This window comes from Myotis lucifugus, unplaced genomic scaffold (genome assembly GCF_000147115.1).
Source record: "Myotis lucifugus unplaced genomic scaffold, Myoluc2.0 scaffold_21, whole genome shotgun sequence".
Lineage (NCBI taxonomy): Eukaryota > Metazoa > Chordata > Mammalia > Chiroptera > Vespertilionidae > Myotis > Myotis lucifugus.
The window spans coordinates 638,273-653,363 of NW_005871069.1; the positions used below are offsets into that span (position 1 = coordinate 638,273).

The 15,091-nt window shown below is 44.1% G+C and overlaps 1 protein-coding gene across 2 annotated transcripts in view; it reads right to left on the bottom strand.

The window, feature by feature from the left end:
• The window catches only part of BPHL (biphenyl hydrolase like), a 36,805-nt gene extending 22,555 nt beyond the window's left edge, over positions 1-14,250 (bottom strand). The window contains exons 1-4 of one of the 2 annotated variants that reach the window (XM_006085701.3): positions 14,106-14,248; positions 7,916-8,019; positions 6,071-6,237; positions 4,053-4,206 (exon numbers count right to left, since the gene is read on the bottom strand). In XM_006085701.3, coding sequence (XP_006085763.1) covers positions 4,053-4,206; positions 6,071-6,237; positions 7,916-8,019; positions 14,106-14,212 — 532 coding nt within the window. In that variant the 5' untranslated portion in view covers positions 14,213-14,248. Of the gene's footprint in view, positions 1-4,052; positions 4,207-6,070; positions 6,238-7,915; positions 8,020-14,105 lie in introns of both variants that reach the window. The other variant, XM_023751395.1, reaches the window with a different exon arrangement.
• Positions 14,251-15,091: the final 841 nt, after the last annotated feature.

Here is a 15,091-nt window from a genome sequence, read left to right on the forward strand (position 1 = left end):
CTTGTTATAACAACAGTCACCAAGGTGTACATGGCCACCAATCCAGGTCCTGGTAGCTATACTGGAAGTGGAGGAGGAAATGGGGATGAAGAGGAACACCCACTACAATAGCCTCCCCATTGGTGCCTGAGTCTTACAAAAACAGATGGTGAACTGGAAATGTTCTCATGTCTCTACAGACATTAAAGATAAGCCTGTAGGGCAATCCCACCTCCAAGCAACGAGCTGTACTGTCTTAAAACATGTCAATAGAGAGGAATGGCGGTGTGAAAAACCCCTTGTTCTCTCCCCATGAAATTTCAACAAGTTAACCAACTATAATTCAACAAATACATCCCTGCTCAACACAGATGCATACCTGAGAGACCCATGCATTAAAACATCTAAAGGTGAGCAACCAGGAATAAACAGGGAGACAAGAAGAGGGAAAGCGCAGGTGACCCGAAGACGCAGCCAGCAACTGGGAGCTCACACCCAGCCAGGAGGAACAGAGAGCTGTGGGGGAGGGAGGGTAGACCAGTAGGGTGAGAGGCAAGAGAGAGAACAGACATCAGAGCATTGGGTTCTGCCGTGTGGCTCTCCACTGTCTTGTTGGCAGTGGTGTTTCAGACAAAGAAATGGAATCACAGAGCCCTGCTGCTGCTTGGAATCCCAAAACTCACTTCCCATTGCCCTTGGAATTGTGTCAAAGAGCATATTATCTGTAACCAAGAGCTATTGCAGAACCACTGTTTCCCTCTGTGACTGATCCCCAGGAGGGTTGCTTAGAGTGGGACCCCATGGAGGTCATCAAGTTTGTGTCTGTTGTACTAACACACAGCCTTGTTGGAGCTCCTTGTAGGTAACAAATTACTTTTCTCTTGCTGCCTTTAAGATTCTCTCTTTGTCTTTAATTTTTGGCATTTAAACTATGATGTGTCTGAGCATGGGCCTGTGTGGGTTCTTGCTTGGGACTTTTTGTGCTTCTTGTACTTGTGTGACTTTTTCCTTCATCAGGTTAGGGAAGTTTTCTGCCTTTATTTATTCAAACATGTTCTCTATTCCTTGCTCACTTTCTTGTCCTTCTGGGACACCTATTATGCAAATACTAGAGGCCCAGTGCATGAAAATTCATGCACTGGAGGAGGGGTCCCTCAGACCGGCCTTCCCCCTCTCACAGTCTGGGAGACCTCAGGGGTGGGAGGCAACCCAGTGATCAGGGGAAGGCGATGCCCCCCATCACATCTCTGCTGCTGCCACTGCCAGCAGCACAAGCCTTGGCTGGCCCTAGGTGGCTGGGCATTCGCCATCCAAGGCTTTCCTGTGCCTTGGGCCGGCCCTGGGCAGCTGGGGGGGCTGAGGGTGAGTCCGGCTGCACCATGCGCCTGCCGCCCCTCCCCGCCCCGGCTGGGCTGAAAGGACTTTGGGACTCTGGTGGCAGGTGCAAGGAGCGACCAGACCTGCCTGAGGGTGGTCTGGTTGCACCACATGCCTGCCCCCCCCTCACCCCAGTGGGGCTGAAAGGACTGGGGGACTCCAGCAGGGCTGAGGGGACTGGGCACTGCCATCTTGTGGCTATGGGCGCCGCCATTTTGTGACAGAGTGATGGTCAATTTGCACATTCCCTCTTTATTAGATAGGATTGTTACGTTTTATGTTGTCCCACAGCTCCCTTAAAGTGCCCTCCTGTTTTTAAATTGTTTTTTTCTTTTTGGTTCTTTGATTGAGTGATTTTTTTCTACCCTGTCTTCGAATTCACTGATCCAACCTTCGGCTTCCCCTAATCTGCTATGTATTCCTTCCACTGTGTTCTTTATTAGTGCTATGCCATTCTTCATAGTTACTATATATTTTCTCATGCTGTTGAGCATCTTTGCCATCTTTATTCTGAATTCTATGTCTGATAAATTTCTTATTCCGTTTCAGTTACCTCTTCTTCTGGAAAATTCTCTTGTTCTTTGATTTGTAGATTGTTGTTTTTTGTCTCCCCATTTTGCCTGCCTATTTGGGTTTGTGACGATGTATTAACTAGATCTGCTATGCCTCCCAATATCTAGTGCAGGACAGTGTCAAATGCTTTTTATGACTAATTAATCAGGCAAAGACTCAAAGCCTCCAGAGACCTGCCTCTGCCTGAAGACTGATTGTATTCAGTCTCGAGTAGCCTCAGGCAATTGTCCACAGGTGGGGAAAGAGGTCTTCCAACAAGTAGGGCAATTGATTCTGCCTCTGAATGTAATTTTTAAAGAATAGACAGAAATCATCAAACTTGTGTGGAACACAAAAGACCCCAATAGCAGGCATTCTGATAAAAAAAAGATGAGCTGAGGTATCATGCTACAGACTTCAAATATACTACAGAGCTATAATAATCAAACAGCATGGTACTGGCAGAGAAACAGACACACAGATCAATGAAACAGAATAGAGAGCTCAGCTATAAAACCAGATGTATATGGATAGATAATTTTTGATAAAGGAGCCAGAAACACACAATGCAGTAAAGATGATCTCTTTAATAAATGGTTGGAAAACTGAAAACCACAGGCAAAAGAATGAAACTGGATTATAGTTTGTCCCATGTACAAAAACTAATTCAAAATGGATCAAAGACATAAATATAAGATCTAAAACAATAAGTTATATAGAAGAAAATACAGGTACCAAACTTATGGACTTTGGTCATAGAGAGCATTTTAAGAACTTAACTCTAAAGGCAAGGGAAATAAAAGCAGCAAGACACTGACAACAAAACAAAGAGGCAGCCAACCAGATGGGAGATGATATTTGAAAATAGTTGCTCTGACAAAGGTTTAATTTTCTTTAAACTATATAAAGAACTCATAAAACTCAACACCAAACAAACAACCCAATCAAAAAATGGGAAGAGGACCTAACAATAGACCTCTCCCAAGAAGACAAATGAGCAGCCAAAAGATATATGAAGAGGTTCAACCTCACTAGCAATTAGGGAAATGCAAATCAAAACTACAATGAGATACCACCTTATACCAGTTAGAATGGCCATTATCAACAAGATAAGCAATAACAAGTGTTGGAGAGGTTGTGGAAAAAAGGGAACCCTCATCCATTGCTGGTGGGAATGTAGACTGGTACAACCACTATGGAAAGCAGTCGGGCCATTCCTCAAAAATTTGAGAATAGAGCTACCATATGACCCAACAATCTCTCTCTTGGGTATATCCCCGAAAACCTTGAAATCGTGTATTCACAAAGATATATGCATCCCTATATTCACTGCCACATTATTCATGGTGGCCAAGCCATGAAAACAACCAAAGTGCCCTCTAACAGGGGACTGGACAATGAATATGTGGTACACATACACAATGGAATAGTACTTGGCATTAAGAAGAGATGAAATTTCGCCATTTGCAACAACATGGATGGACCTTGAGAATATTATGCTAAGTGAAATAAGTCAGTCAGAAAAAGCTAAGAACCATATGATTTCAGTAATATGTGGGATATAAAACTGAAATTCATGAAAACAAACAGCAGTGTGGTGGTTACCAGAGGCAAGAGGGATGAGGGAGAAAGGGGTCCTAATATATGATGCCAGGACAAGATTTGACTTGGGGTGGTAAGTACATGGTGCAAAATACTGATCTTATAATATAGAAATCCACACCTGAAACTTACGTTGACCAATGTCACCCCATTACATTTAATAAAATATTAAAAAATAAAATTAAAAATGTGAATAGCACAGACATTCTTTATCAAAAATCAGGTTTCATATTTGAATACAATATTTCCTTTGCACTCACATTATTTTAAATGAGGTTATGAATAAGTTCACTACAAGTAGGAGAAAATGTAAAAACTAGTTTTGCCCTTTCCTGAATCATAAACATGCCACTTCTGGAAAGAGAAAGCTTTAAATCAAAGACTGGCTAAATTGCATTACTTTTCTGAGAAATTATTATTCCTACCTTAGAAATGAGAACTAGAAGAGGATGAGATATGGCTTGCCAGGACATATCAAAATAAGAATTGAAGGGGAGAGGGGAGAGGAGGATGCTACTTATCATGACGTCTATGGAACCTACCCTGATAAATCATCTCATCTTCCTCAGTCACATAGGCGTTGGCCCCCCAAATCACTATCTTATGGATGTAAGATGGGTATTTTGCAGCTGCAATGAGGGCTGTTATACCACCATCACTCCACCCCAGCAAAGAGATCTTCTTAAACTTCAGCGTCTGCAGTAAACACAACAAAAAGCAAAGCACAGATTATTGCTCCTCTCTGTCAAAAGAACCCAATAATCAATAATTAACAATCAATATAGCTGTGGGTTTGGAATATCAATTGGTAATTGATGAAAAAATCCTTGAGTCTACCACTTGATAACATAAATGCTTTCTCTCAGTTAGTTTGGTATAAATATAATTGTCATAAATATTGTTTTGAATTTTGAAGGAACAACTTATGTTTGGATAAAATCTCAAGGAACTGGAAACAATGGAGATCAGCTGAACTTGGACATGACCAATAACATGCACACTTGAGCAAAGATTTTGAGAACAGCTGTGCAGATTAGAAAGGGACATTGGATGAAATGAAGTCATTACATCTGGTAAAGTCCCTAATTGCAACATTGTGAAGAAGTGGCTGGAGGAAGTTTGGAGGGGTATGGTATCATGGGGAGGTTATGTTAGTCCCAGAGTGAACCAATGGGGCTCTGAAAATGTGTTTCACAGGGAAAATGAACAGAGATGCTGTCTGACAGAAATGCTGTCTAGAAGTAAAACTTGAATTGGGAAAATTAAGTTAAGGAGTTAACAAATACCAGTCCAAGATAGTTCCTGATAAACTGGGATAACTACTATGGATAACAACTTGGCACTACCTTGTGAAATGAACACGTGCATTTTCTGTAACCCAGCCAGCCATCTCCTAAATGGGTGTGGAACTCTTACGCATATGTACCAGGAAATAGGTCTAGGATATCCACAGCAGCATTGTTATAATAGAAAACAAACAAATAAAAAAACAAAAAAACCAGAACTAAAATGACAATAGACAACAGAATGATCTCTGTACTGCTGTTTATAATCACCAAAGAAAAGGGCAAGTTAAAAATGAAGTTATTTATCTACCATTAGAAAAGATGTGAATAAGAAATAGTACACCCATACAATGAAACACTATGCACCTATTATAATACTGATGTACCTCAGCTGGAGTGGCTCAGTTGGTTGAGCGTGGTCCCGAGTACCAAAAGGTTGCCGGTTCTATTCCTAGTCAGGACACATATCTGAGTTGTGGGTTTGATTGCCAGTCAGGAAGCATACAGAAAGCAACCTGTCAATGTTTCTCTCTCACATCGATGTTTCTTTCTCTCTCTCCCTTCCCCGCCAGCATGTCCTCAGGTGAGGATTTTTTTTAAATGCAGGAAGAAAAATGCGGATGTAAACTTATATTTATTGACGTGGAAGTATCTCCTTGACAAATTGGAGAAACAGTAGGTACAGTAAAATGCCATCAATAAAAGACAGTGTATTTATATATGTAACTAGAGGCCCAGTGCACGGATTCATGCACCAGTGGGGTCCCTTGGCCTGGCCTGCACCCTCTTGCAATCCGGGACCCCTCAGGGGATGTCTGAGAGCCAGTTTCAGCCCAATCCCCGCAGGCCAGGCTGAGGGATATGCATATAAGATCTTTGGTTAATCTCTTCCTGCTCCCCCACCTCCCCTCTTCCCTCTGAGATTCATCAGTCTGTTCCATGTTTCCATGCCTGTGGTTTCCACTCCTGTGTTAGCATCTGCTTCCTGGTGGCCAGTGCGCATCATAGCTACTGGCTGGTCAGCCGGTCGCTTAGGCTTTTATATATGTAGATAAGATTAGCCAAAAAGGCAAAGCCTCAAAGGCTTAGTAGCGGTAGCTCTACATAGTTGGATTGTGGGATATTTCTACTTTCTTCTTTATACCTATTTGAACGTTTAAAATTTTTCTATAGGAACCACACAGTATTAACCTTATAGAAATAAAAAACAAAAACAAAATAAATGACAGGTCCAGCCATTCTCCCTCCCCTGGGCTCTTCCCTAAGAGACCCACCTTCATCAAATCAACAGCGTCTTTTGCATCCCTTTCAAAAAAGTCCCCTGGGAAATCTCGATCTGGGGGTCTGGAATGTCCATATCCTCGAGGATCCCAAGCGACCACTGTGAAGAGCTTCTTATTTAGGTTTTTAATCTGAGGTCCAAAATCAGTCTCTCCACTTCCTAAAAATAGCCACTTGGTTAATTCAGATGAATGCTTTTACTGTTTCAAACACATTATTGTAAAAAAAAATAAATAATTACAATCTTAAATCAAAGTAACTCATTTCTACTCAAAGTTAGACATCAGAATATAATCAGCCAAGGAGCCTTACTTGCAATGAGAATCCATTTACTGGGAGGTTGGCTTCCTTTCCCTACGGAGCTCAGAGCTGCCTCTTATCTCCCCCTGGTGGCTACTTTGAGAAAGACAGAGGCCCTGATTCTTTGGTCCTGTGTTATTGAAATCCTGCACTTTTGATACCTCTTCAGCTTAATCTTCCTTTAAAAAATAAATCATGAAACTGCACAGAAATAGACTTACTGATATGATATGCTTCTGGGTTATTTTTTCTTTTCTTTTTTTAAAAATGACTATTACAAGTGAGAGAGATTATAATATCTGTAGACAAATTTATGAGATTTGATCCAAGTTATTTTAAAGTAGAATTCTAAAATCCCAGATGTTGTTTTACTAAGCAAATGTGAATAGCTCTGTAGATATTTTTGGGTTATAACTAGAAATCAGAAAATTAAACACAGAAATGATGGGGGAGGGCGGGGTGTGGAAGAAACAACCAATTTAGTTTATTTCATTAAAAAATTACAAAACAGCCCGGCTGCCTGTGGAGAGGGGAACTGGGTGCTGGGGACAGGGGATTTGGAGATAATAATCTCACTATGTGTCTGATTTTTGAATCAGGTTAATGTTTTACATAAACAAAGTTTTTATAACTGGATAATGATTGCAATACTGAAATAATGAAAATCTAAGCTGATAAATTATTTATTGCTTTTACAGATTGCTTTGGCTCGACATCAGCCATTGGAGTAAATGTCCTTTTTCATTACAATAGCTTAAGGAAAAATATATACTAAATGCTATCTAGACAAGGATACCCCATAGCTACAGTACCATATTCAGCTCAAGTTCAGTCAGGTGGAACCATCAACTGAAATACTTTAGGAGAAAGAAGCAAATTATAAAAAAATAAGCATAAATTGATATTATTTAACTAAACAAAACAACCCAATATTAAGACACTTAAAACTAAATTTTAGATGTCCTGAGATCACTAGAAAATCTCCCCCTGAACTTGCTACACTGAAACCACTCATCTGTAAGAGATTGAGATTCAGCTGGCTTTACAATAGTCCATTCATATTGATCTAATTTTGATTTTCAAAACATCTGTAAGCTCTGTTTTGTTCTTAGCTCTTATTTTAACTGAACACATAGTCAACCACAAAGGGCCATCAATCCATCTTTCAGCACGGAAAGTCTCCCAAATGGAAATCCCAGAATTCCAGGCAATCTGGGATGGCTGGTCACTCACTCATCTGCTTTCTTTGTCTTTCCCTTCTTCCCATATCCCTTTCCTTGACCCTGCCATCCTCCCAAAGTGTAGGCAACCAACTACACAGTGTACTTGCATGGGAAAAAAACAGGTATATAAAGGAATAAAAAAATACATATAACAGAAAGTTATCTTTCTAAATCACCTAACATTTATTGTAGCAAATATTACTTAAAGCATTTCTGCAAAGCACTAAAATTAGTAATCAGCATTTGGCCACTACTCTTGGGAAAGCCTCGTGGATCACACCGCATGCTAGAGCAGTCCATGAAAACCTTGCAGACCCAACATTCCAGGAAGCAGCAGGACGGCATGCTCGCCCTCTCCGGTCCGCTGGTAATGCAGGTGGACACCGTTCACAGCCACTTTGGTGGAGGTTACTGAGGTGCTAGAATAGAAAAACCCCATCCCGAAAGGAAGAGTATTAGTTGGCAGAGCCAATGTAATATGACAAAACTGCCCTTTCATACACGAGTCAGCTCCAGTGCCCTTTCCAGGCCTCTGAGTTCTCTGATTTGTGCTTCTGTTTTCCACACATGAAAAATGACATGAGTTTGTATCTTCCTCACTGGACTGTAGATCTGGGCTGGGTCTTCATGTTTGAAAATCCAGCTTGGGGCTTACCCTACAAAAGTACTGAGAGGCTTGCTCAAATCAGTGACCAGACAGGCCCATGGGCACAAGTCCAGGGAGCTGGAAGCCAGTAGTGCCAACGTGCAGGCTGATGGGGGAGCTCCACACTGGAACATGATGAACATCTGCGCAGCACAGACCACCTCCTGAACCTTACTGGGTCCAGAGGAGCAACCTGGACCTGCAGCTGCCCTGGCAGCATTCCCAAGGATGAGACTGATCTCCAGGGCCCACAGGGAAGGCCTGGATCTCAAGGCTGTCCTTAGGCATACGACTTCTCACATTCTTTAGCCAACTACAGAAGGGTTCTAGTTAAGAATGCTTGTCTGCACTGTTATGGCCAAACTAGTTTTTAAGATGTTGAAATACTTCTGTGTTGATAGTTAAATAGCTGGGTCCATAAGCTCTCATCTCAAGAGCCCTCCCCCTGCCGCCGACCCTCCTTGGCCCAAGACCTCCCATGATGCAGCATCTCACTGCACATGCTTGGCGCGGAGAGGGTCTCGGGCCAGGGCTGCTGCCAGGGTCTGCTCTGACTGTATGATGCGTGTGCCGTACCCGGTGTTCTGTTCTGATTCCTCTCCTCTGCTGTTCGTCCAGAAGTTCTGGGACACCTACGCCGGGATATAGGCCCCCGCATCAGGTTCTAGCAGCCTCCCCCAATTTCCCACAAGGCTGGGTGACTTGAGGAAGGGACATTATGGCATGCCAGGACAGATGCTGGAACAAATGTGCTGAACACAGGTACATCAAGTCTTCAACAACACATAATTTCTGGAAAAATATGATTGGTAATAAGGCCTGACATGACTATGAGCTCATTATCTACAGAAATATTATGGGAGAGCAATAATAAAGGCACTAAACAGAGGCAGTATCATACCAACATTGCCAAGTTACTTATTATTGATGTCCTATTCCTCTAATTTATTGTTATTGTCAAGATGACTCTAGGATCAAGATAAAAGCAAATGATGTTGTACTAATATTTATTTCAAATGTTTGTTTACTGACACATTTGCTTTGCTCACAGTCTATTAGGAGAAAAGATGAAGACACAGAGATTCACCAGCAAACCCTCAGGGAGGGGTAGGTCATGACTGAGGGAAGAACTTGAGGTACACAGTTGGAGCAAAGGTTTATGCATTTCCTGTGTTCACCACCCAGGAATGCGGAAGCTCCCCAGACAAGATGACTGGCATTTGCACAGCTCACGACAGTGATAATGTGTACCTTTCTTACTCCTTGTGCCCTAAAGATTTTTAAGGGGCTCCCTTCCTTGCTTGTAGAAGTAATTTTGTACACTGAGGATGTTATGCACCATCAGAGGACCCCCCCTCCCCCACCCAACCCTGTCCATGTCCAAGCCGGTGCGTTTTCATGACTGGGTGCTGCTGTCTGCCTCTCCAGGAACCCAGGAGCCAGCCCTAGGGCACTGTCTCAAACAGGCTTCCCTTCCCTCCAGTGCTCATCTCTGTTATTAAAAAACCCTCTACTTTCCCTCTGCACTTTGCTCTATGTTTTGATTCCCCATTCCAAATTTCTTTTCTTTATTATTATCCCTATCCCATATTCTTTTGGTTGCCTAGTAATACAGAAAAAAAATCAGGTAGTGTAAAATGGGGCATGATGGCACTTGATGTCAGAACACTAGGGCAGAGGCAGCTTTAAAGGAGAGACAGCCTGGCCAGTGTGGCTCAGTGGTTAAGCATCAACCTATGAACCAGGAGGTCATGGTTTGATTCCCAGTCAAGGACACATGCCCAGGTTGCAGGCTCCATCCCCAGTAGGGGACATGCAGGAGGCAGTCAATCAATAATTCTCTTTCATCATTGATGTTTCTATCTCTCTCTCCCTTCCTCTCTGAAATAAAAAATATATTTTAAAGAAGAGGCAGAGAGATTTCATCAGAGATATTTGAAAAAGAGGAAGAAAGTAGCATTTGAAATGAACTTCCAAGAATAGAGTGGGAGGGTGATTCTAACAGAGGAAATGGTGTGATAGACACATGTGGAGACAGGGCAGAGGTCAGCCTGGCAGGAGTGTGGGGGGAAAAGGGAGCATATTTTGAGGCTGAGCAGGTTTGCAGTTCAGGGGAAAGAAATGGCCTAGTGCACTGCCATCAACATATACCAATCTCCAGTCTCGGGAAACAGGACAGAGGACTGCTTATAAACAAAAATAAATTAAATGAAAAACAATTTCAAACATAGGAAAAAAAGTTTTATTTTAAAAAATAATAGTTATTGAGTGATTAATTTTCACATAAAAATTTAAATGGGTACAGCCTTTTTCCTCCAGCTTATCAAGGGGTCCTTAAGATGGCAGGCAGGCCTCAGATAAACACTGTTACACTGTGAAGAGTCACCTGCAGGGAGCAGGCCTGGAAGGGCCCTGACATGTGCGTATTACTTCAACTACATTCAAAGTACCAACTTTCCCAACTCTCAGCTACAAAAAAGATAGAAAAGTTCAGAAAATTTAAAGAACAAAAGTAAATCCCTTTCCTCGGGCAGTTAATTTGTTGTTTCCATTACTTTCTCCCTCCTAATAATTGCTTCTCTAACCAAGGTGTTCTTAAGCAGGTGTGTTCTCTAGAATTTCCTGTGAAGAGGGAAAATATACCTGCCCAGGACAATCCTGGGAGACCACCAGTCAGTAACTGGGGTAGGACCCTGGCATGTGCTCTGTAAAATGCCTACACCCTACTATACTATTCATTCATTCATCCATCCATTCATTCATATATTTCCTGAACACCTACTTTGGGCACTCCGTGTGGCTTGGAGGCGGGCAGGGAAGACAGATAATGAATCCTGCAACCAGCAGGCACTACGAAGTTCGCCAAGTGTTATGACAGAAGAGTAGCGGGGAAGCAGGGGACGCTGGGGTTGAAGGTGGCAGGCATCAAGTTCCCCCTGCCCTCACTATCATCCACATGCTGCCCACTCGGCTCCTTCCTGAGAGTGTTTCCAGCCTCCCGCTATATCAGTGGGGCTCAAACTTAGATTTGAATCATGTGGCAAAACTTTAAGCGCCTAATACACTTTAATTATTATAACTGCATTTTTAAGTTGTTTTTTTTTCTTTTCTGGCAAATTTAAATCCCTGGATGCCCAGGCTACACTAAATCAACATCTCTGGGGTGGGATGCAGGCATTTGTATTTTTTTAAATCTCCAAGAGATTCTAATAGGTAATCCAGGTGAAGAACTACTATACTGAGTTAATTTCTTGGAGGAGAAAAAAAAAGTCCTGTCTCTCTTTTAAAAGCAGCCTGTAGAAAGGCATGCCCATCTACAAGAGCCTATGTCTTCCTTGTATTTGTCCTTGACTCCCTTTTTTCTGGGAGGCTGGACAATTTGTGAAAGGGAAGGTCAGGAGCAATGCAACGGCAATCAGTTCCTGATTGAGGGGCTGAGCCACTCCCCTCAAAGGGGAAGAGTCTACTGTGGGGGGAGGTCAGAATGTAAGAGTTTGGGGCAAATAACTAAACTAACACTAACATTTAGTGTCACTATTAAACTAAATCATGGACTGCTCAGAGCTTATCTCATCTCCTTCATTTTGTGATGTAAGGCACATTAATTACAAGTAACCACACTTTACCATTGAGGAAGCTGATGGTTACGAGGGTTAGGCAATTGCCCGGTCAGCCTGCTGGGAAGCTGCAAAGTCAAGATGAGCACCTGACTGTCTGATACCAGAGCCTGTGGCACTTTTTACACTTTGCTCAGAAATAAAAACGGGGACTATTAATAGGATACATCCTCACTTTGAAAATCCTACATAGTCTCTATATCTTGTATGTTGAGCAATTTCTTTTGTATATTTTTTTCCAAAGTAACCATTGGCTACAATAAAGCTACCTTGCAGAGCATGGATTTACATGAATTTTGATGACACACTTTTACATCTTTTATACCCTGCTTTGTTATTTAGACATTCATATATGTATCATTGCTAACTTTACCCACTAATTACTTAATTTTTACCTCCAAGGCCTTTAACATTCACTGTCTCAAATTCTATGCACAATTCTGCAAGGCATGCAGCTCAGAGAGGTTAAGTAACCTGCTCAGGTTAATGTAGCCAGAAGTGGCAATGTAGCCATCTGAACACCAAAAGCCATGCTTCTTCTGTAACCTCATGGCTGAAGAGGGTCCCCAATAGGGCTCCAGCACCAGGGCCACTCACCCTGACTGCCTGACAGAAGGTGGTGCCAGGGGAAGGAAGCTCTTTGGTTCTCCCAAAGAACATTCCAAGGTTCAACTCCAAAAATTTTTTTTGTCAGGCAGTTAGTTAGGTTCTTTAAATTATTAATATTGCAATTGTATGTAACATGACTTCCAGATTAGAAATAAGAGAAATCAGCATTCCAAATAACAGACTTACAAACAAGTTTTCGGAACACAACTCAATTGTAGTCAGGCACTAGCTGTGACAGGGCGCTTTTACCTACTTAATCTGGGCTGCAGCCTTGTTTCAGGATTAACCAATGCCACTGCTTATTTTCCCTGATTGTGTAACATCAATTTGCAACCACAGCTATAAAATGGCAGTTCAAATTCCAGAGAAACCTGTTTTTGAGATGTATTAGGGAGAATGATTTGAAGGCTAATGAATCAGCCTCCTGCAACCATTAAATAACCTACCTAACTTTGATATTGTTAAAATCACAGTAATTTTATTTCAATCCTGTTCTGCAAAAAGGAAAATGGATAAATCTCCATTTTACAGTGGTGGTTTGCAACTGTGGCCATTGAGATATATTTCCATTTGCATCAAAACAATCTTGAAATTCTTCTAAAAGACTTATAATAAAAAAAAGAACCTAAACCAAATATGAAACTCCTAGTCAATCACAATATAAAAATGTAAAGCTGGTCACATTTTCTTCCTTTCTCCTTTCAAATTAAGTTGTCAAATGAGAAGTTTCCACCTTAGATAAAGTGAAGTTCCCAATAATCTCTCTAGCATTTGACTTGTCTTCCTAATCACGAATGGAACTTGCCCATCCACAGTTAACTGCGCCCACCTGGTGTGGCTCAGTGGTGAGCACGGACCAGAGGTCATGGTTCGATGCCCCAGTGGGGGGCAGGCAGGAGGCAGCCCATCAACGATTCTCTCTCATCACTGATATTTCTCTTTCTCCCTCTCCTTTCCTCTCTGAAATCAATAAAAATATATTTTAAAAAATATTTCAAACCAGTTAACTGCATACATGCATTGTGTGTGTGTGTGTGTGTAGGGAGGTAGGTCTGCAGGGAATTCTTGCTGCTCTATCCACACTGTCCGCCTAGTATCTCTTAGGACCCAAGGCACCCATTTTTAAGACAGCGGGTCAGAGATTAATCGTTTTTGTTGTTGTTGTTTTACCTCAAAATGTGTGTGTGTGTTTGGGGGCGGCGGGGGCGGGGGGGGGGCTGGGAGAAAGGCAGGCTCTCGGGCCTCCGCAGACCACCAGCGCCGGTGGGCGGCAGGCGGGCTCGGGGCTCCCGTCCCGTCCCGGGCGCTCGGAGTCGCAGGCGCCCGGAGTCGCAGGCGCACTCAGGCCGGCTTCCGATCAACCCAACAGGAGATTATTGCCCTGAAGGTCTTACGAGACTGGACAGAGCAACCGACTACGAGCACGGGGTTCGAGGCTGTCACCTGCCGCGCGAGCCTGGGACTGATCCTCACGCTTCCTCCCGGCCCTTCGGGGCTCCGCGACCCGCCGCGCTCGCCGCCCTCCGCCGGCTCCAGGGCCCCAGCAGAGGCCGAGCCGCGCGCCTCTCCCGCCCCACCCACCTCCGGGGCGCGAACACGTCGCGGGAGCTCGCGCAGGGGAGGGGGCCATTACCCGAACGCGGCGGCGGGCCGGGCCAGGGGGACGCGGGGCCCCGACTTCAGAGCCGAGAGGAGGAGCCGCAGGCGCAGCGCCCCCCGGCCGCCTAGCGCCGTCGCCATGGTCCCAGGTCGCGCCGGTGCCAGGAGAGCGCATGAGCGACCCAGGCTCCTGGGCCTCAGCCCCTCCCCCCACCTCCCCCCACTCCCCCAACCCCACGCTGCCCCCACCACCAGCCGCCGCGGGACGCCTAGCGCGGCGGGACGCTGGAGAGCAATCTGGGTGCTTGGTGATCCGTGACCGAACCGGCACTCGCGGTCCTGCGGGCACCCGGGCACGGATCGTCTTCACTTGGGAGGCCAGCTCCAGCTCCGGAGGCCACGTCCCCGTTGGGTCTGTCCGCCCCGCGCTCGGCCGGGTAACCTGGCGGTGCCGGTGGGCGAGCAGCCCCTGTCCCGCTCACCTAGAGGCGAGGAAGGGGTAGGCGAGGAGTTTGGCTGTCAAGGCGGGTGACGTGCATTTGCTTCTCGAAATGATGTGATTAAAACATCTTTGTTCTTCATACCACCTCACACTCATTCGAATAGCTATTATTTTAAAACAACACAGAAATTAATGTGTTGGAGGATGTGGAGAAACCCTGTGCATTGTTGGGAATATACAGTGGTGCAGTGGCTGTGGGAAATAGTACTATTGTTATAGGCAGTTAGATAGACATGAGCAGAGCACGGACCATGGACCAGGTGCAGAAGGTTACCAGGGAGCAAAGTTCCTGGGGCCTAGCAAGAGACAAAACTGGGAAAACAAGAACCGGGTCCCCAGGGTAACCTTTCCTCAACTAGCATATCCCTGGTCATGCGGTTTGGACCCCTGCTCTTTCATCTGGCTGGTCAGGTGGTTTAGACAATACCCCAAACTGCTCCCCCCTCCTACCCCCCCAACCCCCTCCTTCCCACCACACACACCTTTCCTCTGGAGCAGTGGTTCTCAACCTTCTGGCC